This window comes from Choloepus didactylus, chromosome 9 (genome assembly GCF_015220235.1).
Source record: "Choloepus didactylus isolate mChoDid1 chromosome 9, mChoDid1.pri, whole genome shotgun sequence".
NCBI lineage: Eukaryota > Metazoa > Chordata > Mammalia > Pilosa > Megalonychidae > Choloepus > Choloepus didactylus.
The window spans coordinates 131,210,250-131,235,393 of record NC_051315.1 but is presented as its reverse complement, the minus strand read 5'-3'; the positions used below and the strand labels follow the sequence as shown (position 1 = coordinate 131,235,393).

The 25,144-nt window shown below is 58.6% G+C and overlaps 2 protein-coding genes across 3 annotated transcripts in view; one reads left to right on the top strand and one right to left on the bottom strand.

The window, feature by feature from the left end:
* LOC119544075 (ILK associated serine/threonine phosphatase) overlaps positions 1 to 8,118 on the top strand; it is a 36,907-nt gene extending 28,789 nt beyond the window's left edge. For both annotated transcript variants that reach the window (XM_037849140.1, XM_037849141.1), the window contains exons 9-12: positions 1,194 to 1,315; positions 5,596 to 5,715; positions 7,552 to 7,633; positions 7,857 to 8,118. In XM_037849140.1, the coding sequence (XP_037705068.1) occupies positions 1,194 to 1,315; positions 5,596 to 5,715; positions 7,552 to 7,633; positions 7,857 to 7,997 (465 nt within the window). In that variant the 3' untranslated portion in view covers positions 7,998 to 8,118. The remainder of the gene's footprint in view (positions 1 to 1,193; positions 1,316 to 5,595; positions 5,716 to 7,551; positions 7,634 to 7,856) is intronic.
* A 1,125-nt stretch (positions 8,119 to 9,243) lies between these two features.
* ERFE (erythroferrone) lies at positions 9,244 to 18,935 on the bottom strand. Its single transcript, XM_037849811.1, has 8 exons — positions 18,741 to 18,935; positions 16,193 to 16,324; positions 14,995 to 15,097; positions 13,396 to 13,610; positions 13,214 to 13,322; positions 13,033 to 13,123; positions 12,176 to 12,254; positions 9,244 to 11,213 (listed from the first exon to the last, which is right to left on the bottom strand). The coding sequence occupies exons 1-8, from the start codon at positions 18,933 to 18,935 to the stop codon at positions 11,115 to 11,117; spliced, it is 1,023 nt and encodes a 340-aa protein (XP_037705739.1). The 3' UTR covers positions 9,244 to 11,114.
* Between the last annotated feature and the right edge of the window lie 6,209 nt (positions 18,936 to 25,144).

Below are 25,144 nucleotides of genomic sequence, written 5' to 3'. Positions count from 1 at the left end.
GGTTCCTCAGAAAGTTAAAGAGCATTACCATATCTCATGGCTGTCCACTCCTAGGAATATACTCAAAAGAACTGAAAGCAGGAACTTAAACAGATACTTGTTCATCGCAGCATTATTCCCAGTAGCCAAAGGTAGAAACAACCTGAGTGGCCATCAGCAGATGAATGGGTAAATACAGTGTGATCTGTGCATACCCTGGGATAATGCTCAGCCGTAAAAAGCATTGAGGTTCCTGAGATGTACTACAGCATGTTTCCAGGATGGGCCTTGAAAACATTATTCTGTGTGAAAGAAGCCAGGCACAGAAGGACAAATGCTACATAATTCCACTTATATAAAATATTAGAATAAACAAATTCATAGAGACAAAGTTGGATGGAGGTTACCAGAGGCAAGGAGGGAAAGGAATGGGTTATTGGTTAAAGGGCAGAGTTTCTGTTTAGGTTGATGAAAAAGTTTGGTAATGGATGGTGGTGACGGTAGCACAACTTTGCGAATGTAATTAATGTCACTGAATTATACACTTCAAAATGGTTAAAATGGCTAATTTTATGTTTTAAATGTCACCACAATAAAAAAAGAAATAGCAGGAGTAAAATTAGCAAAAGCAAAATGAAAATGAGTTTGGAGTCTGACCCAAATTTGCATCCTACTCCTGCTGTGTGACTTCAGGCAGGTCACTTAGCCTGCGGCCTCATTCCCTGCTCTGTGAAGGGGTCACAGTAGAGGCCCCCCACGGAGGCTGCAGGCACACAGCAGATGGGCCCGCCTTTGGGCCCTCCATCAGCACAAGCAGGCCTTCCTCTTTGCTCACCCCTGTCTCTGTCTCCTGTAGACATGGAGTAGTAATGCCAGAAGGGACCTCAGTGTTTGTTTAACGCCTCCCTTTCGTTTCACAGATGAAAAGTCCACATCCTAGAGAGGGTGAGCAATTGGCTGGGGTCATCCAACAAAATTTGCACCAGAGTTGAGCCCCAAACCCAGGGCTTCCCTCCAAGACTGACGTTTCCATGACAGTGCTTTGCGATTTGACACTCCTTTGATGCTTGATCCTCTGAACTTGTTTTTATTGCTAGGAGTGTATCAGCAGGAGGCCGAATCTGAAACTCCATTGTTAACCTTTCTCTTCAGCTGATAACTAGCTGCTGCTCTCATTGAATTTTATAAGACTATCACAATCTCCATCTTCCCAGGCAATTCTGTGTCGCTATAATGAGGAGAGTCAAAAACATGCAGCCTTAAGCCTCAGCAAAGAGCATAATCCAACCCAGTACGAAGAACGAATGAGAATACAGAAGGCTGGAGGAAATGTGAGGTAACCAGGAGGGGGAAGCCCAGGGACTGGCAGAAGCTCTAGGGAGGGGGGTAGTTCGCAGTACAGGTGTCGGCAGCGCCTCTGAGACCTCTGAGGAGGAGAACTCACTGTGCCACAGTCTTCAGCGTGACGCGATTCCTCCGTCTGGGGGCTAGAGCTGGTGAAGTCGTGGATGCATGCCGTGGGGCCGCACATGTCAGAGAGGGGGCAAAATGTTTGTAGAAGAAACTCACCCCTAAATTTGATAAAGGACAAAATCTGTCTCATTCAGGTTCACAAAACCTGTTCCTCTGTGCCTTGGAACTTTCATAGGTGACGTCATTTATCACAGCTACAGTTTCAGGAGACTTCTCCAGAGAGAAAATCTAAAGTGGTTGAGATGGTGAATGTTGGCCATGTGTGCTATCTCTAGGTCTTCTGGGAGACAGCTGCTTTGACGCAGAGGTCCATGTATTCACTGGCTCTGTCTTCAGCACTTCTACTTTCCCTCTCCCTCTTTAATCTCTGAAGACCATGTGCCTTCTTGGGTTCATCACTGGCCATCTCTCAGAGGTGCTGAAGGGGTCTTGAGTCTTTCTAGGCTTTGGGAGAATCCACGTCAAGGGCTTTGCATCATCTCCTGTCCATTTGCATTTTCTGGTTTACCATTAAAATTTTGTTGGAGACAAGAGATGTTGACGTAAGATTGCAGGTATTTGTCCTTTAAAACGTTAGCTCATCTTCCATTGTTGATTTGGAGAACTGAGTCTAGCCAGTGGAGCAGGAAGGTCTCTGGAGAGCAGTCACAATTTAGGTGGGCTTGGCGTTTGTTCACAAGCTCTTCGTAGGGAAAGAGGTGATTTGGGGCCCAGTTGCTGCCGTTTGCATAAGGCTGGTTTCAGGCCACGGGCCGTCTGTTTCCCTGCCTTGTCCTCTGGACTGCCGCCCTCACACTCTGGAGGTTGATGCCTGAGGACGTCACCCTGATTTCTGCCCTGGCTTAGAACTTTTAAACTTCTTCCCCTGAACTCCTTAAAAGGGTTTTGACATTGATGGTCTTAAGACTGAAAGTAGAGGCAGCCGTGTTGCAGTTACTGCCTGGTTCCTAGTTCCCACTTACCTGAGAGCAGTGCTTGGGAACCGTAGGAGTCTCATTTGCCAGTGTGGGCTGGGTGGGCCCCACATATCGGAGACGAGCGAGGGCTCAGAGCTGGGCGGCAGCTTTTGTTACACACAGAACTAGGACTGCTGGCCCCTTGCTTTTTCTACGCCCCCCCACATCTGTTAAAAGTTTACATAGTAAAAAAACATTTCAGAATGTATCCCCTGGATTCCGCAGTGAACCTGTTGCCTTACTTTGTGTGTGTGTGTCTGCGTGTGTGCCAGGCTGAGCAATTTGAAAGTCGGCTGCAGATATCCTGACATACTGTCCCTAAATACTTAAGCGTGCAGCTCCTGAAGGACCTTCTTGACCAGTCACCATTATCGCATTCAAGGAGAAAGTACTCTATTAGGGTTGTATTAATCTACCTGATAATCCTGCCCGTGTTCATCTTTTCCCCAGTTGTTCCCAAAGTGTTGGTTGTTGTCTTAAGCCAGGATCCAGACATGTTCACACTTTACATTTGATTCTACATCTTTTACTCTGGAATATTCGTCTCCTTTTTCCTCTAGACTCGGACCGTCTCACAGTCCAGGTGAGCTGTGGGGTGGGATCACCCACATTCCAGATTTGCCTGCTTTTTTATTTAAGTTGTTTCTCTTTCCCTGGAAGTGAGGTCTAAAGACTTCTCTAAATTCAGATTAAACGTTGTAGCAGAAGCATTTTGTAGGACGTGCCACACACTTGGTCGTCCCTCACCTCAGGCGCGTTGTCGTCAGTGGTGCCCAGTCCCGTCACTCGGCTCCCGTGTAACACTCAGGTCCCCACAGAGCGAGAGCACGGTCAGGGAGATCAACCTTGATACCTGTGACCATGCTGTTTCCCGTCAGCCCTTCAGCTGATGACTTCAGCGTCCCTTAATGATGCTTGCTTGAGTCAGTTATCTCATTAGGGATGGCAAATGATGATTTTCTAAAGAGTTCCTTCCATCTGTATTAGCAGGCATTCAGTAAAGAAAGGCTTCCCCTCATCAATAGAGGGTAACCTGTAGTTGCTTCTAAAAAAGGCAGCTAAATGTTTAATTATTTCCTTTACTTGCAGTTGGCAAAGTTAACATAGTCACCCACGATTGTGGAAATTAGGGCTTTTCTTTCACTCCTCTGTTTCTCTCCCTCCCTCCCTGCCTTGTGAGTCACTGTGGACCAGTGGGTTTTATTTGTTTAGCCTGTTAATTGTGGTCACGGAGTCGTGCTTTTTGCTGCTTCCAGTATCCTAGATGTGGCCAGTGGCAGCTCCTCCCCGATGACTCCTGTGTCCATTTGGGATAGCTGTAAAAACCAAGGTGGCGGGGAGTGTCCTGCTGAGGGCCAGCCAGATTGGCGTGTGTGTGTGTGTGTGTGAGAGAGAGAGAGAGAGAGAGAGACAGAGACTCAGAGCCACGCCCCCCTCGGGGGAAAACTGAGGGAAGTGGGGAGAGTGAGTTTTCAGTGGTTTGTTGGGGGAGAAGATGCTGCAAAACATACAGCCTTCTCTTGTGTTCACAGTCGTGCAGACATCCTTAGGAATGGGATAGTATGTGCTAGAAATGTTACTCTCAGAAAGGACCAACGCAGGCTGGGCAGAACAAAACCTGCATGTCTGTGTGGCTTATTCCTGACAAGACTAGTCAGCAGTGGTTCTATGGAACTTTTACTGAAAATTCACCAAGTGAAGGTGGTATAGACTTGCTCTCCTGTGATGCTCAGAGTTGGGAAGTGATTTGCCTGTGGGAGCTGATGCACGTGCACACGTACGGCCCAGGTCGGACATTGCGTTGGGTGGAGGCAGGGTGAACTCGTTCTGAAACGCAAGTAGCTTTTCCTGGGTCAGTAATTCTGCCTGTTAGCCTTTTCCTGCTACGCTGTTGGTTCAGTGAGTATAAGATTTTAACTTGGTGTGTGGAATTTTGCTCAGGAAACAAGAATGAAAAATGGCAGCTTCTCTGGTGTTTGTGTTTTTCTTTATTAGACTTAGGAATTGCTCCCAGCTTGCTGTGCCGAGTTTGGCCACACCAAAAATCACTGCATTTCAATCAACTCACCCCTCAGTTTTCAGTCACATCTTTAGCGTTAGTTTGGTGCACTTTGTGGTTCCTCTTGCTGTTTGTTTTAAAATTTTTTATCCCAGAAGATTGCTCAGCTCTTTACAGATGTCAGCAAATGTCTTTAGGGGAGAAAGAACTCAAGTCTGTTGTGGGTAACTGACCCCCGAGCCTTGGAGCTGGAGGCTCCCTTGTGGGACAACATAAGGGCCAGGGGCCGTGTTGAACTTTGCCTCCTAGATGGAGGGATTTCCTGCATGGGCTTTGTCTGCACAGCGTGGGCACAGCTTCCAGTTCCCTAACGTGGAAGCCTCCAGCGGTGCAAGACCCCTGTCCTGCAGCCCTTACCTCGGCCGTGGGAGTGTGTGTTGTCTTCCCCGGGGTTTTTCCAGGTGAGGGTCTTCTGAAGTGGTGAAGCCGAGGCAGACTCACCCTGGGGGCATCAGGTTGGTGGGTCTCCCGTGGTAATGGTCATCAGCCTTCGACAGGGTTACTGCCCATTAATGGGTCCTCTCCCGTCTTTCATATCTCCTTGCCTAAAAGTAGAACATGCAAAAGGATGAGGTTGTGCAGAATACCGCTGGTTAATCTTTAAGTCACACCCAGACCTGATGTCAAGAGAACGTACCTTGGAATCTAGGGATCATCACTTCTGGGTGCTTTCCCGTGGTGAGTTGATTGAAATGCAGCATCCCGCTGGGCCAGCCGTTCTTCACCCTGGCCACATGCTTGAATCACCACCAACACCTCCAGCCACCTGCCCCATCGAATCTGATCCGGATCTTTGGGGTGTGGGCCTTGGCACTAAGGGGTCCTGCGTTTGGTCCAGGTCACATCAGCGGGTGGGCCGAGCACTGCCACTTGGCAGCCTCAGGGGGCTCCATTCCCATCAGTCTGTGCAGCTGGGCCGAGGCCCCAGGGCAGAGCATCACCAAGGACTCAGGCAACGAAGAGTCAGTCTCTGTGTCACTGCTGGCCAGAGAGTGCCAGCGCTGGTTCATAATGCCAGTTAATAAGACTGCAGCTTTCACTTTTTTCCCATTTTCTGCCTCAGATTCTAAGTGCAGTGGACCCGTCACTCTGAGCTGGAGTCTGAAAATGTTTTCCTCCTCATTCTAGGGACGGGCGGGTCTTGGGCGTGCTGGAGGTGTCCCGCTCCATCGGGGATGGGCAGTACAAGCGCTGCGGGGTCACGTCTGTGCCGGATATCAGACGCTGCCAGCTGACCCCCAACGACAGGTGAGACACTGCCACGGGGCACGTGCCCCCATGCTGGCTGGCTCGCTTTCCTGACTCCTTCATGTTTGTCTGCCAAACCTTTCCCGGGGGGTGGGGTGGCTTGGGCCTGTTGTAGGCCCTTGTACTGGGCCCTGTGGGTGCCGGGATAAATAAAATGCAGTCTCTGCTCAGGTGGGGTCCACAGGCTGGTGGGGAGCACACGTGAGGGAGTGATCCCCTCCCAGGGCGCCCAGGAGGCTTTGCCTGTTGGAGAAAGGAGAAGGGCCTTCCTGGCTGAGGGACTCCACCCAGAGGCAGTTGAGCATGAAAGGGTGAAAGCACGGCGGGTTAGATGCCTCTAGGGGGTCGGGGGAAGTGGTGGCAGGGCGCTTTGGGGATGGGTTGTGAAGGGCCCTTATTCATGCTGAGGAGTTTGAACTTCAGCTTCTGATTGGTGGTGACTCATGGCAGCTTTCAGGGGGAGCCAAGAAAGATTTGGAAAGAGACTGCCTCTTACCTGTCCAGTTCCTGTTCTCAGCTGCCTAAAGTTGAGGCCCCAGGCCCAGCGGAGGGAAACCTGCGACAATGAGTCGTGAAGGAGCTGGGGCAGTGGCTAGATGGGGAGGGCCTGGACCGAGGCAGTAGCTGAAAGGAGAATAAAGAAACGCTCAGGAACGTGGGCTTCACGGGACCAAGTAGGTACAGGAGGGGAGAAAGCTCTGTCGGCTACCTGCAGCCCGGGAGTCACACCTCCCACGCACAGCCCGGTTCTGGGCTCCCAGTGCCGGGGTGACAGGCACACAGTCACTCTGGCCCCTGCTGGCCTCTGCCTCCTCCCAGCCCCTTGCCCTGGGCTCCGGGCCCTGGTGAGCTTGTTCTTGCTGACCTCCGGATCCTGGGACACGTTTTCCCCCAGCCCCCTCCTCTGGTTTCCTGAATGGTGCCTCAGGATGAACTTTTCTGACCCCAGCTAGACCAGGTCCCTTCTTTCTTGAACCGTCCTAGCTCTCTCCACTCTGCCCTCGTAGCTTTCCTTCTGTGGTCGTGATACATATTTGCATGAGGAGTTATTCAGTGTCTGGCCTAGGAGACTGGAGAGGCAGCACCTCGCTCAGCCTGGTTCCCCTCGGAGCCCCCAGCACAGACTTTGTGCTCAGTAACCATTTGTTGAAGTGATGCCCGGTCAGAGGCAGACAGCCGGGGACCTGAGTGTGCAGTGCGAAGAGAAGGGTGGTTCTGAGTACAGCTGTGAGGACAAACAGTCTTCGGGGCCGGGAAAACTGAAAACTCTCACTTCAAATTCATCATTTTTCAAAAGGGCTGCCTGAGGGACATCTTGAGGAGGGGGATCTTGAGAGGGAGGTGATGGTGACTTTTCAAACAAGAACGTGGGTGGGCACCTTGCCAGGGCCCTGGGCTTCCCCACATCCTTCACTGTGTGCAGGGGCCGTGCACGAATCTCATCTGCGTCTAAACTGATTGTCATCTTGATGTCTTCGGGAAATGTCCCAGGGCATGTGGTGACGTAAATTCAGTATACATTGGCCGTAACACTGGATCTTTTTATTTAGTGATTGTCCTTGAGTTTGTTGAAGAAAGTACAGCACCCAAGGTTTGCGTTAAATCAGAATTACATTTATTGTTGAAGAGAAGGGTAGCCCCCCAGTTGTGATATGTAACATCCCACTATGAATATTTTTAAATAGTTTTCACTTTTGTCTCATAGACGTTAAGTTGGTTTTTAAAAATCTAGACTTTGAGTAGTTGGACAAATATTTATTTACCTCCCTTGCCAGGGCCATTTTGTTTTGCAAGTTTGCTGCTAAAACCCATTTCTGTTTCTTCCCTGTGGTGTAGGTTCATTTTGCTGGCCTGTGACGGCCTCTTCAAGGTCTTCACCCCCGAGGAAGCTGTGAACTTCATCCTGTCCTGCCTCGAGGTAAGCCGTGTCCGTCTGCACTGCAGCGTCTGGACAGCAGGGTCCTGTGACCCTGTCCCGTCCCATCTCCCCCCACCGTCACCAGCTTTGTGAGGAAGCTGGTGCGCTCGTTTGCCCGTCTCGGTTGGTCCTGCCCGCCATGGTGGAGACCGTGGCTCACCCACTCTGGGCCGAGAGGCCAGGCTTGCCCTGTTCAGCTGTGCCCTTTTCCTGCCTGCGGTAGGATGAGAAGATCCAGACCCGGGAAGGGAAGCCTGCCATCGACGCCCGCTACGAGGCCGCCTGCAACCGGCTGGCCAACAAGGCGGTGCAGCGGGGCTCGGCAGACAACGTCACGGTGATGGTGGTGCAGATAGGGCACTGAGGCTGCGCCGGGGCACGGCGCAACACCGAGGTCGAAGTTCATTAGTGTGTGTGCACATGATGCGTTTTGTGTACTCCTGTGGGACTCCCATGGTTGTAAATAAAGGTTTTGTGTTTTTTTTTTCCTAGTCTTTTGAGTTCTCTTTTTATACTTTGAGCGACTCTTGACCTGTCAGACGTGTTTGCATTCCAGTGTTTTGGGCTTTTCCTCGACGAAGCCGCTATAGGCACTTGGGATTGGCTAACAGCCGCCTGCACGCTGCTCACGCGTGTGGTTTCCTGTTGATCTCAGGACCCCGGGCCGGGACTCTCCATCCTCGGGCCCCAGTGGGGGAGGTACCGGTTTCCCCATTTGAGGAGGTGAGGGTGGGGGGTACGGCTGCTTCAGACCCAGACCCAGGGCTCAGGACTTCCCTGGCTTCTGTTCTCCTTAAGAGAAGAAAGAGGCACGAGAGGTTCCGTAGTGCAAGCCCCAGCTCCTCCAAGGGCATCGACGGAGGGACTGGGCTCCTGTGTGTTGTGCCCCTGCCAGGCCCTCCAGAAACCATGGGGTCAGGCCTGCGCCCGAGGCCACTGCTGACAGATGTGCTTGGGCTGAAGGCTCCGCAGCCCTGGGTTAAGTCGTCTGCCCATGGGTCCAGGTCTGAAGTGGGCACCGTCCCTCTTGAGCAGTCCCAGTGCCACACAGAGTAGCCTCAGCACTCGAGCTGCCCGTTTCAGGAGTGCAGGCCCTGGGCTGGCTGAGGTTGGTCCCTGTGGTGGATGCATTTGAAGGGGGGCTTATGGGGAAGACAGGAAAGAGACTATTCCCAGTCAGTCTGAACAAACTTTAAAATACTTTCAAGGTGTCTGTTTATATATAAAACATGTCACTATTACCGTAATTATCTTTTAGTAAAGCAGCTCTCAGATCTTTTTGTGTAAATGTTTGGCTCAGGATTCTGTGTGGTTCTAAAAATTTGCCTCCTCCCCCCAACACTCGCCCTGGCCTTCTCGGCCGTCAGTTGAGTGCGTGTGTGGCCTTGGGTGTCCAGGCTGCAAGCACCTTGGAGGTGCAGACCTTGGATTATTCCTGGGGGTCTGCTGTGTGGAGGCCATATGTAAAACTGAATGAAGAGGCATCATCAGTGCGGCCCACCCCCATTCCCACCCCAGAGTGCCTCGAGGGCTTGAATAGCTCAGTTTGGCATCACTGAAGAAAAGAACCTCAGAATCAGGAAATAGAACAATTTATTTAGTACATCTCTTCCTCCAGCAAACCGGGGTTGGTTTGCACACTGAGAGCTCACACTTCCCAAATTACAAAATGCCCCTGTCCCCGAGCCGGGAGGGGCTTGGAGCTGCCTTCTTCAGAGGGGAGGCCCTTCTGCCTCTCGGGGCTCACTTCTGGTGGTCCTTAGTGAGCTCAGCAGCCGTCAGTTCTCTTTCAGGCTCAGAGAGGGAAGGAGAATTTTAATTTGCCTCCTTATAAATTTTTCCTAATTTATTAAGTCTCTATTTTGAGTTTGGCCCTTTCCCTTCGTAACTTTGTGCAATCATGTAATTCAGCTCTTAAGTACTTGTCATTCCATCAACTCCCGTTATATAAATAACTTCCATGTGGCAATATTATACAATAAATATTTCAGTAAATTGCTGTATGACATATACTTTTGTATTGAGACTGAAATACATACATGGCTTTTTTTCAGGGGAAAAAGATAACTTCTAAAATATCTGCCCATTGGATACAAGGTGAAACAGTCAAGGGTGTGGCTGCACCCCTGCTGTTATCACTGTGCAAGGGGAGGTCAGGGCACAGCCCGCCAGGCCCTTCCTGGTAGGGTGGGTGCCAGTCCTACCAAGAACCGGGCGGGCCTGCCCATGGGCACAGGGCCTGGTTCACGGTAGCAAGCCAGGGGGCCCTGGCTTGGAAGGAGGGGCACGCTTGGTTCTGGAGTGTGGTCACCTGGTCACCCTGAGGCCGGCTGGAAGGTGAAGATGACTGCGCCCGTGGGCCCATCTCTCCCTTGCCGGGGCAGGCAGCCCCAGGAGCCCTCTCGGGTTTCTCGTGGTCAGTTGTGCAAGGCCGGGGAGGAGGGGCAGGCTTCCCGGAAAGCGCCACTGCCCTTGGTTGGGGCCCCCAGAGGGAGCTACTGAGGGCTTCTGGACGCTCCTTCAGGGACAGTGCTACACCTTGGATAAAATGTAGCAGGCTAAATTTAAGAAAGGTGCAGGTTGACACCCCAGGGTCTCATGGGAACCCCTACCCTTGATGTCCCAGCACCGTCGAAAGAGCACAAGTGGGACTTGGGCTCAGCCTTCCCAAGACCAGCTCTCAGTCCTGGCTTCCTGCCCATAGCCCAAGCCCACGGCCACCTTCCCACCCACTTGAGAGGGCTATGGGGGGCAGCAGGAGCCCAGTCTCTGCAAAGATGCCCCTTTTATCTACTGGGTGGGGCAGGCAGTGAGCCCGCTCCGCTCCGGAGGGGACGGCCCTCCAGAGGGGAGGCCGAGCTTGTCCTTCAGGGGCTTAGCAGAGCAGGGGAGGAGATGTGGCTCCTGTCTGAAGGCGTCTTCTGCAGGGGGACTGGAGGACCTTAGAAGGGAGAGGGCTCCCAGAGTGAGGCCCGCACTCACCAGCCACCCATGGCCTCTTCCCGGCCTCCCTCCAGTCCCCCCGGAGGCCACAGGCATGTGGTGAGCCCTTGGGGGAGGGGCCCTTAAGGACCAGGGTCTCCAGCTGGAGACAGAAGGTGAGAGCAGGGTGGGGTGGTGGGCAAGGGCAGCCTCTGCTCCCCTCTGAGTGTTAAGGTACAGCTCACTCCCCCTCAGCTGCCCAGGGCCGACCTGCCACCAGGCCCGGGGTGGGCCCAGGGAGAGGGGCTGGGCAGAAGCACGTGCACCCAGGCACTGCACTGGACAGGGAAACGTCCAGTCTCAGCCCCGGAGAGCTTTCCCCTTTGAGTGAGACGGTGTCCCCAAAGCACCCCCTGCTCGGCCAGCGGGGGCCTGTCCGGTACGGTGGAGCACTGAAGCCACGGTGGACAGCCCAGGGGTGGGGGCCTCTGCCTGCGGTCCCCACCAGATCGTTGGGGCTGCTCTGTCCACCCGGGAAAGGCAGGGCCCGCAGCACTGCTCACACGCCGAGGAGGACAGCACTGAAGCGGGAGCCGCCGCGCACAGTCAGGGAGGAGCCGCTGGCATTGTCCAGGAAGACGGAGGTGTACTGCCCCAGCTGCGGGGAGGGGCCGGCACGGCTCAGGGCGCTGTCAGGACGCCAGGCCACCCCCAGCGGCGCCGAGGCCCCCCTCCTGCCCACTCAGCCCCGCAGGGAACAGAGGCCCAGGGCCTGTGACCCCCCAGGGCTCTCCCGGGCCCCACAAGGCCATGTGGGGAGCACGCCACTGCTCAGGGTTCTCTGCGGCAGAGGCTGGCGGGGGCCCCAGGTGATGGGGAGAGGGCAGCCCTCCACCCGCAGGCCAGTGCTCCGGCCTCCATGCCCGCAGCGAGCCCTTGCACCAGCACGGCGGCACCGCCCGCTGCGTCTGAACCCGCAGCTTCCCAGGATTCCCGTGGCTGTGCCGTGCCCCGGACAAACACCTTCCAGCAACTAGCCAAGCGTAGCTTTGCTGGGCAACCTTGGGCAAATTCCTTCACCTTTCTGTGCCTTGTTTGTAAAAGAGGAATAATAAAAGAGCGGGCTTCAAAGCACTGTGAGAATTAAACTGGGTAATTTATGTAAAGCACCTAGAACAAAGCCAGACTTGGTGCTTTTTAGGTGTGAGCTGCTATTCCATCTATCTGCACTTTACTTTTTCCTTTTCTAGTAAAGCCCACGTCTCTGTCAACTTTTCTACCACCTGCCAAATCTTCACAGTGCCAGAAGGAAATACCCACACTCTGTCCCCTGCAATGGCACTGTGAAAGCCTCTTATGGCTGTTGAGCACTGCGTCTCAGTATGACTGAGAAGGGATGCCCGGGAGGTCTGAAAATTGGTAACTGAGGAGCGGAATGGCTGCTGGGGGGGCAGGCATTGCAGGCAAGGGCCCCTGGAGATTGGGACATGGGTCCCAGCTCTGTCTGGACAGCACTCGTCAGGCCCTGCTCCCGAGCCTGCGCTGGAGGCTGGTGTGTCCACCCAGCTCCGCCTCCACACCCGGTCACCCTGTGGCCACGCCGTGCCCTGTCTTGCACACCTGCAGGTACAGAATGCCGTTCACGGAGATGGTGAAGAGGTCGCTGCCGTTCTCCAGACTCATGACAGCCTCCAAAGAGCTGTGGCCAGAACAGAGATGGGTCAGCCCGGGAGGAGGCAGCCCACCCCGGGACACCTCCGGCTGGAGCAAGGCACTTGCCAAGTCCGGTCCATGTCGGGGTGGCAGCAGCTAGGCCACAGCGCCCCGCCCACCTCACCACAGTGTGCTCCCAGGAACCCCGATGAAGTGCTGTGGGCACACTGGTTCTCGCCGCGCATCTTCCCAGGGAGGCGGGTCGCAAAGGGGATCAGGACAGGGCCAGCAGGGCAGCAGCCACGGCCTGGTGGTGCGGGGAAATGCGACACTGCCTGGTACGCTGGATGGGGCGCGTAGCAGGGGGACCCTGAGAAGCGGGTTTAGGCCGACGTTTTGACGGCTTCGAAAGCCAGACTGAAGTTTTGAGCATCGTCTGTCTATTCCTTCCTTCCTCTGCTGTGGGCCTGGGCTCTGGCGGGGGTGCTGGGGGTGCAGAAAGCAGAGTGCGTGGAAGAGGGGTCAGCAAAGGCCTCTGAGGAGCGGAGCCACGGTGTCCTGCGTGGCTGGAGGGCGGGAGGCTGGGGGGTGGAAGAGGCCCGCGGTGGAGGAGGGAGACCAGGGAAGGGGCCGGGAGAGGAGTCTGGGGGCTTCCAAGAGCGGATGGCACCTGATCACGCTGGCTGCTGTGAAGGGAAGGCCTGGTGGGGGCGGAAGTGAGGGAAGGAGGCGCTGGGGTCACCCAGGCCCGGGGGAGCAGCTGGGACGGAGCCAAGGGGGTGGGTCCGAGGAGCCTGGCCGCCCCCGCGCCCGCGGCCACTCACGCGTTGCGCTGGCACAGCGACCGGATGCAGATGAGCAGGCGCAGGCGGTCCCGGGGGCGCGGCGGGCCCCGCCTCGGCTGCTCCCCGAGCGCTGCGGAGAGGGCGTGGTCACGGCGGGGGCGTGGCCTGGGCGCGCCCCCGCCCCCGCCCCGCCCCCCCCCCGCCGCGCGCCGGGCCTCACCCACGTGCAGCGTGGCGGCCAAGGAGTAGAAGCCGGCGAGCGGCGCCGTGTACTGGCCGCTGGTCAGGTTCAGGCCCGGGCCGCGGCGGAAGGCGCCCTCGGCGTCGGGCTGCGGGGCGCACGGAGGGCGGACGGTCACCCCGGCCCGGGCCCGGCCCCCCCGCCCCGGCCCGCGCACTCACCAGGTAGTAGCCGCCGAGCTCCCGCAGCGCGCGCCGCTCCAGCGCCACGTCCCGGCGCAGGAGGCAGTGGAAGGCGGCCTGGACGCGCGGCGCCTGCGGACCCAGCGGCGCGGCCAGCAGGGCCAGGACGTCCGCCGCTTCCTCGTCCCGCTCCTCGTCCTCCGGGCCGCGCGGGCAGGCCTCGGTCTCCGCGCGCTCTCGCTGTCGCACCGCGCCTGGCACAGAGCGAGCCGTGGCCGCGCCGGGACCCCCACCCCCGGAGGGGTCCCATCTGACAACGAGGGAGACCCTCACTCATCACAACCATCAGTGGGCTTGCACGGGACCGGAGGCCACCAGCGCTGTGGCCTGGAGCCAGCTGGTCACATGCGCCCTCACGATCCACGGGGGACCCCGGACCTGGAGAATCCTGATCCCGCGGTTCATCCTGTTTTCCTTCACACTTTGGCCACCTGGAGGCTCAGGGCAGACTCACTGCAAATCCCAGTGCCGTGGCCCTCCAGCCTCACTTCTGTCCTATCCACTTTCCCCATTCACGTGGATGTTTTTCTGTTTCCCTTTTATTAGCTCATCGTATAAGCCAGCCCCAATCCTTTTTGGAAGAAAGCTGTGTATAAATAAATAATCATTGTGGCTCTTACGGAATAAAACCGGGGCGCTTGGGCAGCTGAAGCTGGTATGTTTAAATGAACAAAAGATTGAATTGAAGGGGGAAAATGGGCTCTCTCTACAGTGCTCTGTAATAAAATCAGTCCTAGTGAATGATGTGGGCCCCAGCCCAGCGGGGCACAGAGGGAGGGACGGTGCAGCCCAGGTCTTGCCCACCTGCCAACCACAGGAACCAGTAGGGACTTAGTTAACAAATATCCCTTTTCTACCAGCAGATGGTCCCAGGAGGGCCAGGCCCAGCATCTGTCTGCCATGCCCTCCTTAGCATGCGCCCAATAATGCGGGGTGGGGACAGTGATCTCGTGACACCTGTGGGACTCGTCCTCTGGGCACCCAGGGCCGGCGGGGGGCAGGGGGAACGTGGCTCCACCTTGTGCTGCCCCCTTACTGCCCTCCCTGCCACACGGGGCCTCTTCCCAGTGGCTCCCTGGGGACCCATGGCCGGCGGCTGAGATCTGCCTTGGGGAAGGGGCAGAGGCGGAGGTGAGGGGGGGAGGGGGGATCGTAATCAGGAGACCTGAGGTGAGTCTGTTACCTCCCTGGTTTTGGGAAAATGGGGACAAGGATGCCTCTCTGTGCCTCTGTGGGGATCAGGTGAGCCCTGCCAGCCTAAGGAGCCCTGGCCCCGCCCTGACAGCCCCCACTTCTGGGACCAGGGGCCTCTGCTGGGCTCACCCGCTTCCAGGTGGGGCGTGCGGATGCTGATCCCCGAGCACCTGTGGACACTGTGCGGCCACTGCACCGTCCTCTGGGCAGCCTCCTGTGACACATTCCTCCTGCCCCCCAGGGGACGCGAGCAAGGCCAGGGCGGGGACCCCAGCCCAGCGGCCCCTCTGTGGCCCAGGGGCTGAGGTCCTGCCCATCCCGGCTCCCCCTGATCCCCTCTCTGTGCACTGCTCACCCTGGGGGGATGTGGGTGTGCACCCCTACCTTTCAGCAGCAGCTGGAACTCCTTCAGCAGGGTCTCAGGTGGGATGTTGGGGCCTGGCGGCCCCTGGGGTCCAGGAGGTCCGGGGGGGCCTGGGAGGCCGAACTGAAAGAGAACCTGGGCAGTGAGGGTGCAGAGGAGGGGCCTGGGGACCCCGGATTGTTGCTTCCCACGGGCTGGCCAGTGGGCTTGGCTCCCAAGGGGGCTCAGCCGTGGGCAGCTGTGAGGTTCCTATCTTACTAGCTGCCCTGCTGAGGGCGAGGACCTTTTGTGATCAACTCCCAGTTGGGATCCAGTTGAAGGCCTGGAGCTGGTGGGGGTGCTGGGGCCCAGGGCAGACAGAGGGCTGCAGCCCACCCCCAGGGCTGGCTTCCCAGGGGAAGGTTAGGCGGAGGTGAGCAGGACACTTTCGGGGTCTCTGGTCTCAGGGTCTGGCATTCTTCATTGGGCCCCCACTGCACCTGGCCCAGCCCCAGGGCTTGGGGCCCTCGAGGAGCCCACACTCGGCTGGTGGGGACCCAGCACAGGAGCTCTGCCGGGAGGAGCTCTCGGGGAGCCCCCAGCTCAGCCTGGAGGGTGGTGGCCAAGGCCCAGGGTGACAGCACTGCCAGCCGCCTGCCTCAGGCTCAGAGCTTGGCATTCTAGGGTCGGGTCCCCTCCAGACAGGGTGAGCCAGCCTCCCCTGGATAGAGAAGCCCAAACCCCAAGATGGGCGGCACAGTCCAAGCTCAGGGCTTCCCGCCCCAGGGACACGGGCTGGGCGAGAGGGGCACCTGCTAGGGCCCCGGACCACCCCACCCCCACTCCAGCCTGCCCCTGGGACCCCTCCAGCTTGTTCACAGACGGCTGGGCTAGGGGACCTGCCCGTCGGGCTTCGCTCACCAAGACCCAGAGGAAGGGAGGACAGCGCCAAGGCCTGACATGCCAGGGGCATTGGGTAGAGGCTGGAGCCAGGCCCAGACTTGGGGCTGCCCTCGGCCCTGCCGTGGAGCCTTCTCCATGTCATCTAACCCAGCCAAGGCTGTGGGGTCTGTGCTTGTTGGAAATAGGGCCAGGGATGCTGGCAAGGTGGGGGGTACCGGCATGATGGTGGTGGGCTGCGGGCGCAGGGAGGCCAGCACGTGAGACCCTCCCTCCCTCCCTCCCATGCTCTCACGCACACGCACCTGCACACACACACACCTGGACTTGCACACTCACCTTGAGCCTCTTGGCCTTGCCTCTGCTCCTCCTCTTGCCGCTGACCCCGTTGATGCCCTGGTCACTCTGCCTGACGAAAAGTGTCCAGGCGTCCCTGGGGTCGATGCCATGTGTGCGCTCAGCGAGGGGCTCCTGGAACACATCCAGCCCCCAAGTTGGTTCACCCTACCTGGCACGGAGCGGGACTCAGGCTTCACACAAGGGGACTGTGAGTGGGACTCAGGCTCGGTATGAGGGACTCAGTGAAACTGGTCTTGGCTCCCTAGGGCCCCAGCAAGCAAGGCCCAAATCCTTGTCCACCACGTGGACTGCTCAAAGGCAGCACGGCCTCCCCCACACCGTCCCGTGTTTTTCTGGCACATGGAGGACGAGCCCTGAGGAAGCCCGACCTGGACTTTGCCCTTGGGGAGAAGAGGGCAGGGGACACAGGTGGAGGGAGACAGGTGTGGAGCTGGGTGGCAGTCGGGTTCCCAGCCCTCCTCCAGCTGCCCTTCCTCCACCTGGGTATGAGTGAGAACTCCTGTGCAGAACCCCCGGGCGGCCCGGGGCACCGGCACCTGTCGGGGACCCAGCCACTGGCAGCTCGCCTGCCCACCCCACACAGAAGCCCCGGGAGGCCTGGTTCCACCAGCAGGCCAGGCTGGGATGGGACGACGCACGTCCTCTACATGGGGCAGGACTTCAGAGCCAATTGACCAAGCAAGGACAGTGACGGTTCCAGAAATGTCCTCTCTCGCACCTGTCCCCATTCCAACCGACTCTGACACCAAGGAACGTTCTGGGAGGGACCTTTCAGGGAGAGGCCTTTGGCCCCCTGGCAGTTTGGGGCGGTCAGGGCTCCAGGCAGGGCCACCAGCTGGGAAGGAAATCGGGCCTGGTATGAGGTCATGGCGCTGCCTCCAGGGCCGCAGGCCACACCTGGGCGCTTAGGGCTGGCCAGGTCCTCTCGGCACAGACAGACCTGGCCACCGGGTCACTGCCCCGTGGTCTCCCAGCCGCTTGGCAGAGACCCCGTGGCTTTGCTGACTGACGCAGAGGGCAGTGCGCCATGGTGAGGGGGGTGGTGGCTTTGGTGTCGGAAGACCCAGGACTCACATCCTGCCCGGGCAGCAGGTGTTGGAGAAAAGCCTGGGAGTGCCGGGGACCCCTGCCCTGGGGTGAGGCCGCCCCAGCTGAGCCTGTTCGCTGGGCAAGAGGCTCTGAGAGGCACTGCCCCCCTGGTGGTTCCCCGGGGCCCCTGGACCCTGTGCTTCCGGGGCGGAAACACGTGGAATAAGGATTCTACACCCAGGTGCAGCGGGCACGCAGGCATGTGGGCATGCCCTCCCAGCAGCCTGGCCCTTCCAGTGGCCTGGGGGTGGACTCAGACCCCAGTTTGGTTTAGGGGAGCAGAGACAGGTGGAACCCACGAGGTAGGCCCATTGCATGTTTTGGGGCCTGGGGGTGCCAGGGGCCTCTGGTGCCTCCTTGGTCCCAAAAAGAGGATCCAGGCCAACCCCCTGCCTTGAAGCACCCTGAGCCCCTCTGCTGGTGGTTGCTGCAGGGGGGCTGTGCCCCAGTCCCAGACCTGGGTGGCGTGGCCACTGTCTGGGATGGGGGAGCTTGCCTCTGGTCCATGGGGAGGTGGCTGGGGGTGGCGGACAGGAGCCCCATGATGGCTGGGGGCTGCGGGGCTGGCCGCCATCTCCTCCTTTCCTCAGTGGACGCACCCTTGGACACTTGTGGCTCTGTGTGATGCTTGAGCGCGGAGGCTGGCCTGGCGCCCCAGTGACGCCCCGGCCTAGGCACTGCCCCCTGAGTGTCCTCAATGAAGCCCAAATGATCTGGCCCTGGCCACAGTCTCCATCTCGCTGACCCAAAGGCCCCACTACGCAGAGGGCTCCCCTGAAGGGCCACTGAGTCCCCAGCCCCCCCCCCCCGGAGGTCCCACCCTCTGCTCAGCGTTCCAGGCTCTGGGACCCTGGAAAAGGGAGCAGAGCAGTGCTAAAGACACCCCTTTGTGGCCAGAAAAAAGCCCCCCCCCCACATTCTTCTGGAGCTACAGCCCCCCCGACCCCCTACCCCCACCTGCCTAGAGAGACACTTTTTGGGGGTTCCCAGCTCTTGTTTTACAGGGAGAGCAGCACCAAATAGATTGAGGGAGGAAAGGGGACTGGAAAACAGTAATTTGCTGCCACTTTCACAAACATGTTCTTTCCAATCCATCGGTCAAATTAGTGACACTTCCTTCTGTCCCCACATGAGAAGGATCGTCCCTAGCCCAACGGAATTTTGCTTTAATACCCCCAAAGCCCGAGGGCAGGCTGCTTTTACTGCGACCCTCTGTGCCGCGGGGTGGCGTCTGCGCCCATGGGGTCTCCCCGCGCCCCGCGTTAGACCCGAGGGAGCCCAGGCCCCGCCGCGCAGCCGCGCTCCCCGCGAAGGCGCACCCGGGTGGCGGGAGCCGCGGGCTCCGGGCGGGGACGCTGAGGCCCGGAGGGAACCCGGAGCGGCCGGGCCGGGACGGCGGGGTGGAGACGTCCGTCCGTCCGTCCGTGTGGCGTCTTACCGGCGGGCGGGCGGCGGGCCCGGCGCGGCTCTCCTCGGCCCCCGGGGGCAGCTGGGCCCCGGGCGGCGGCTCCTCCTGGGCGCGGCTCCCCGCGAGCGCGCCGGGCTCCGGAGGGCCGAGGCCCGCGGCGGCGGCGGCCAGCAGGCCCGCGTAGACGAGCAGCAGGCGGGCTCCGGCAGAGCGGCCCGGGGCCATGCGGGCGGCGTCCTGTCGGCGGGGCCCGCGGCGCTCCCCGCCCGGCGCGCTCGGCGCTTATATCGCGCTTGAATCCCCCGCCGCGCCCCGGGCCGCGTCCCCCCGCGCCCCCTCCCGGCCGGGGCGCGCGCTGCAGGGAGTGGAGCGGGGTGCGGGGGGGCGCGGGGGAGGGGGTGCGGGGTCAGGGGGTCGCGGGGAGGGGGTGCCGGCAGAGGACCGGCGGGGCGAAGGGGGCGTCGGGGGAAGGAGGCCGTGCGGAGCACTCGCTGGCGGCGGCCCGAGCCCCCCGCTCCCTGTCGCGCGCGTCTGCTTCGTGGGGAGCCCGAGCGCCCTCCTTCTCCTGATCCCCCCCGCAGCCTGACGGGCTCCTCTTCCCTCTCGCAGCCCCGGGGGTCCCGCCACCCGCCCTCTGGACCCTCTTTATCTCCGTGGGCAGCCAGGGCGCCTACTGGTCCTGACCTCGGAGCACCCCTTCGCCCCTCCCTGACGCGCGCGTCCTCTGCGGGGACCCGGGCGCTGCCCCTCCGGTCTCCTGGCCGCGCCCCTCGAGGTCTGGGCCTCACAGGCTGGGAGCGTCGGAGCCGGCAGGCTCTCAGGGCTGCCCTCCGCGCCCCCTTCCCAAGCGGGGAGCCTTTCCTTCCCCGGCCTCCTCCCTGAGCCGGGGTGGGGTTGCCCCACACTGATGGTGGCCGTCGGAGGCCCGGGCTGGGAGGATCCCCCGAGACCAGGCTGCCTGCAGCCCACGGGGGTCAGTGCCCCAGAGAGGCCTCAGAGCACCCCTCCCTGGAAAGAGCCGCTTCCTCACCACCTGGCTGTTTCCTCATGTGCCTGAGGTGCCTGCGCCTGGTGGGTAGACCTAGGTTTTGTCAAACAACGGGGAAAGGTGCAGCTGGGGAAATGCACCTGCCAGGTCTCCACCAGGTCCCCTGCTAATGCGTGATTCCACCTCTCCCAAGAACAGCAGTCTAGGGGAGAGGGGCCTCCAGCTGCCGGGGCTCCCTGTCTTGTTTCAGAGTGTGGCCAAGGACTGAAAAGGAGTGCCAGGCGTCAAGATGGCGCCCACTCCCAGCCTTGGAGTTGGGGCCAAAGTGATTCCACACCCCGAAGCTCCCCCACATCAACTACAGTGTCCTGGTCACTCAGGCTTTGTCCACGCAGCTTTCCCAGGGCTGGCTGATGGGGGAAAGCAGGAAATGCTCTCTCCTTTAAGAAAAACTGTGCTATTAGGTGTCAGTCATCCCCTGTGATTCCATGTCTTTCCATGTAGAATGTGGGGATGGTGGTGGAGTTTGGAGTGGAGGCATTTAGAGGGAAAAACACCCTGCCCACTGAAAACTGTTTCCCCAGAGGTCAGGGTGACCCGTAGGCTACGCCGTGGAGATGTCTTTCAATGGCAGATTATGACTGCACAAGAGAAGTTGGTCGTTAAAGCCTGGTAAAAGGGTTTTTCTTTTTTGAGTTATCCATGAAATGAAAAGAAATTAAATTCCTATAGGAATTGCAGATCTCCAAGAGCACTTTGGGAAATACTGGCTTATATAACATGTCCTCAACAAAACACGATGCAAACATTCAGCAGCCTCAGGACCTTCATGTTCCCAGCTGGGATTCCTAGCGAGGGTCGTGAAGCCCTCTGAGTAGGGGGTCTCTGGAGCGCTCATCTCAGGTCCCACAGGAACGTCTGCTAAGGAGCCTGGCACGGGGAACTTGGCCCTGACTTGGTTACATGTGTTGGGCAGGTGCTTCCCCTGTAGTGTTTCTTAAAATTCCGTTCGGTACCAGAGTGTGGGTTATTATCTGCTGCAGTTGCCTACGACTTGGCCAGCAGAAAGGGGCCCCGGGGCCCCGGGAGCAGCGCCTTTGCGTTGCTGCAGCAGCACGTCCACACCCGGCAGCTTGCTGGCTTCTTCCCGGCCCACTGGGCATGGCCACGCGTTTCCTTACCCGGGATCTTCTGAGTTTCATCTGAACATGAGCCGTGGGTGAGCCCGAAAGGAAGAGATGCAGGTTGCAGAAAATGTGGCCTGACTTCTCCCCAAGTCAGACAGGTCCCCATGGGACAGGTTTCTTACAGGTTCCAGCTTGGGTGTGCTGAGGACCCGTGTCCAGCTGTCTTGGGCTCCAGGAAGGCGGGGGTGGCCGGGCACTCCGGAAGGCCGGGACACCTGTCCACAGCCCCCCGGGGCAGCCTGATGTGGTCTGAGGTTGGGGCGTCAGCTTTGGGGTTCACGTTCAAAGGGAGCTTTCTCGGGGTCTCAGTTTCCCCACCTATGAGCTGGGGTGAAGGCTCAGGGCCCCAGGGTCTGCCCTGAGGGAGACGGCAGCTCCCAGTGGGCAGCTGGGTGGGGCCGTGAATGAGGCTCATGCCTTCCAGGCTGCCTCGGTCGGAGGGTCCCCTGGCCTCGGCTGTGAGTGACGCAAAGACAGGCGTGAAGACACGGGGCAGGGGCAGAGCACAGTCAGAGCCCAGCAGAGACCGAGTGAGAGTCGCTTGTGGCTTGGGCCTTTAGGTGCCCCCCCACACACACACTTGGGTTTGCTGGTCTGTGAAGTGGGCACAGTAGCAGCTGGCAGCCCTGAGCCTTTGGCTGGCCCTCCGGAGCCTGCCGAGGGTGAGCGTGAGCCAGGCCAAGGCCAAGAGGAAGGGACAAGCCACCGCTTGAAGGCCAGGAGGTGTGGGGGCCGCTCCTGGGTCGCTGGCCTGGATTCTGTCTGCAGAGGTGTTTGGCCTCTCCCAGGCCCCACCTGTTATCCCAGCCAGGTGGGGTGGGGGAAGGCCAGCTGAGGGGAAGCTCAGTGGGGATGGAGGAGTGGGGGGGGATGGGGACCCAGCTTGGGGACTGGGATCCCTTAAGCTCTGTGTGTGACATTGTTTCCGTCTCACGGTGGGGGACCAGCCTGCATGAGGTCAGTGTGGAGGACAGGGGCCATGTGAAAACACTTATTTTTCCAAACAGTGATCAGCCCTATGATATCAGAGGTCCCGCCAGAGAGCCCAAATCTAATCGGTTCTGGTCCAGCCGCAGCGTCCTGTAACACTATCCGGGGTGACGACACGGCCTGGACCGGGCAGGGGCACCGAGAGGGCGGAGGCCAAAGTGGACACATTTCTGAGGCCTGTGTCCAAAAGCCTTCCTCCCAGGGGAGGGCTGAGTCGAGCAAACAATCCCACAGGGAAGGTCTCCCAGAAACGGGGTTCCACTGGCACTGGGCTCCCCTTCCCCCAGCAGCAGCAACCCACAGTTTCAGAAGCTGGGCGGCGCTTGGGGGTGCATCAGCGAGTCTCAGAGGAAGCCCTGGATGAGTGACCCGGGGACAGGGACAGGCAGAGCACGAGGTGGCCTCCCCACCACGCCTCCACGCCGGGCGGAAACCTAATCCTCATTCTTGGGCCTCGTGTCATGGCCCCGGCCCTGGCCGCCAGCCGCCTGATGCAGTCAAGCTGCTCCCCCTCTGCTCCTCCTCCAGAGGAACTTTGCGGATGAAGTCATGGGAATAGATGCTCCCTTTGCCCCCAAGAACGGTGGGAGCCTGAAGGCAGCTCGGTGGGTGGCCTCGGATGCACGGGCAGGCGCCTGTGCCATTTACCCAGCCTGTCTGAGCACACAACATCATCTGATCCTCAAATTAGGGGATTCTCTCCATTGTACAGATGAGGAAACTGAGGCTCAGCCGCAGGATTGGCTCAAAGTCGTGGAGCTGCCAAATGTAACCTGGTCCAGGTCCAGCCACCACAACTCGAGGCCAGTAGTCCTGAGGAGCCCACAGGTTCATTCAGTGAATTTATTCAGTGCATTTATTCAGTCCCCGCTGGGTCCCAGCCTGGGAGCGAGCCGCATGCCCCCTGGAGGGTCTGTGGGCAACCTGGGATCCGACAGGGGAAGAGTTCTCACTTTTACCCAGAGGGTCTCGGGTTATTTTCTACTAATTATCTCCCTACTTTGGATAGATTAATTTAAAAAATTCGTCTCGAGGTCACCTCTCGTTTTAATATGAGACGGTACATAACTGGTGGCTCTTTCTGCCATTCAGAGTAGACTCTCCCATTCTGAAGTGTGGCTGTGATCAAAACAACCCCGGCTCCAGTCCCTGAGGAAGCCGGGGGCAGTCTGTTGGCTTTGAGGAAGTCACAAGGGCTCCTGGCGTGGCCCATCCCTATCAGGGAATTAATTTCCCAAAGAAGGTCCATGTCACTGTCGTCGTCATTATTCAATCACTCAGCTTCATGCGTGGCTGCCCCCCACCCCCGCCCCACCTACCTGGGAATGAGGGAGAAGCCGCCCACACGGCCATAGCGCCACACCTTAGGGTTGGCTGAGTGACGGGCATTGTGCTGGGCATTGGTGGGTATTGAAGGCAGAGAGTATGGCCCTGCCCTGGAGGCATGGGCTTGCCTACCTGGGACATGGCTAGGCCCACCCCTCTCTGCGGTCGCAGTTGATTCGTCTGGGGGGGGGGGTGGCGGCCGGTTGCTAAATCCTAGGCTCCCAGGATTGCTCGGAGGGTACCGGCGGCGGGGGCTCTTTCCCGGAGGCGAGGGTGAGGCGGGGGACTTGGCCAGGTCCCCGGCGGGGTGGCGTGCAAAGTATGGAGGGCGGCGAGAAAGGAACAGGCGGGACACGGTTCTTTTTAGGGTGAAGAAACCAAGAGAGAGAGAGCTTTATTAGGGGAGAGTACAAGCTTATATCGGGCGTTTAGAGGGCGGGGTAGCTGTAGGGGTTAAAGGCTTGGATTGGTTCTGAGAGGGCGCGGAGGTTGATTGAAAAGGGGCGAGAGTTGCTCCGGTAACGGTGTCCGGCAACAATGTATGCGCACTGGTGGTGATGGGAGTTGCGCTGGCAACGGGGAGTGTCCGGGCAAGATAAGGGGGTGGGGAAAAGGCGGTTCCCTCCGGCAAGCCTCCCCTAACAGTGGTATATTTTGGGTGAGGAAATGGGGCCTGCCTCCGGCCTCACTTTCCCAGGCCCGGGGGGCTGCGGAGGGCGCTGTCGCCCGTGCCCACCACCGTCCCCAGGGGCTGATCAGGTCCCCCAGCCCAGGCCCGCCAAGTTGAAGCACGTAATCAGTGTCCCGCACCTCTCCTTATGTCATTAATGAATTAATTCCAGGTCAACATGCATCCTTTCAACTGAGCCGACCGTTCAACCAACCAACTGGCGCATTGATCTAAATGGACTGAAGTGCACGGTCATTTGACCATTCAGCTTAATTACAAATGGCTGCATGGGGTGTCCACTGCCCAGCTCCAGCAATCTCTGTCCCTCCTGATGCAGGGAGGATGCTTAGTAATAAAAGTCTTGTCTGGGAGGTGTTGGAAAACCCAACCTGAGGACCAGAGGGAGCTGGGACCAAGTTGGCTGTGCTGGACCAGGCTGTGGAGGGCACTGAGTGGTCACAGAAGGCCAGATGCTGCCGGAATGTCTTGGTTTATCCTGCATTGCCCACGGGAAAGACAACGTGCACCCAGTTGGCAGACCTGACTACTCGAGCTGGGGAGGTGGGTTTCACCCTCCGTGGGCCTGGGTTTGTTGGGCTTTTGCACATGTCCCAAGATTATCCATTCCCTTTTCCAGAAGCTCGTACCGCAAAGTTTCTACAGAGTCCTTGTTTTCCTGGGGACTTTGGTAATGGAAGAGGATGGCTTAGGCAGCCCCATGGACATTCCTTGTATGGATTAGTATGTTAGCGAATTAGTTTTACACGAGAATCTCTTGGGTATTTGATTAATGTGCTGGACATTCTTTGCCCATCCCGATGCCTGTCTGCACTTCTCCACCTGCTCTCTGCCCAGGAGGCTGACCGCTCTGGACTGTGGCAATGGCCTCCCTTCCCTCTGGCTTCTGGTTGGTTCTGGCCAGTGGGAGGCACTAGTGGGAAACTGAGGGGCAGGAAGGAGAGTGAGGTTGGGACATCTATCTATGCCGCTCCTTCCTCCCTGCTGGGTGGCAGTGCCTGCAGGCCTTCACCAAAGACCTCAGCCCCTGGGCAGCCCTGTCTGCACAGCTCCTTCCGGAACCTTTTACCCTTGTCCCTGGAGGTGGAGAGGTGGTGACAGTTCCTTCTGCTGCTAGCCCCAGGGAACCTCTCCGGCCCTTGTTTGATTGCCTAAACCTGGCCACAGCTGGGAAACAGCTCTCCACTAAATTCTCCTCAATTACCCAATTTGAGTGGCTGTTTTCCTCCTGGATGCTGCCAGGCACAATTGGCCT

What these genes read in the sequence shown, in the direction of transcription:
- ERFE (XM_037849811.1), bottom strand. Translation starts at nt 18,935, where the DNA reads ATGGCCCCGGGCCGCTCTGCCGGAGCCCGCCTGCTGCTCGTCTACGCG. An exon ending in AGCTCGGCGGCTACTACCTG is followed by an intron (nt 13,323 to 13,395) that starts GTGAGTGCGCGG and finishes TGCGCCCCGCAG; the next exon opens with CCCGACGCCGAGGGCGCCTT. An exon ending in GGCCGCCACGCTGCACGTGG is followed by an intron (nt 13,124 to 13,213) that starts GTGAGGCCCGGC and finishes CCCTCTCCGCAG; the next exon opens with CGCTCGGGGAGCAGCCGAGG.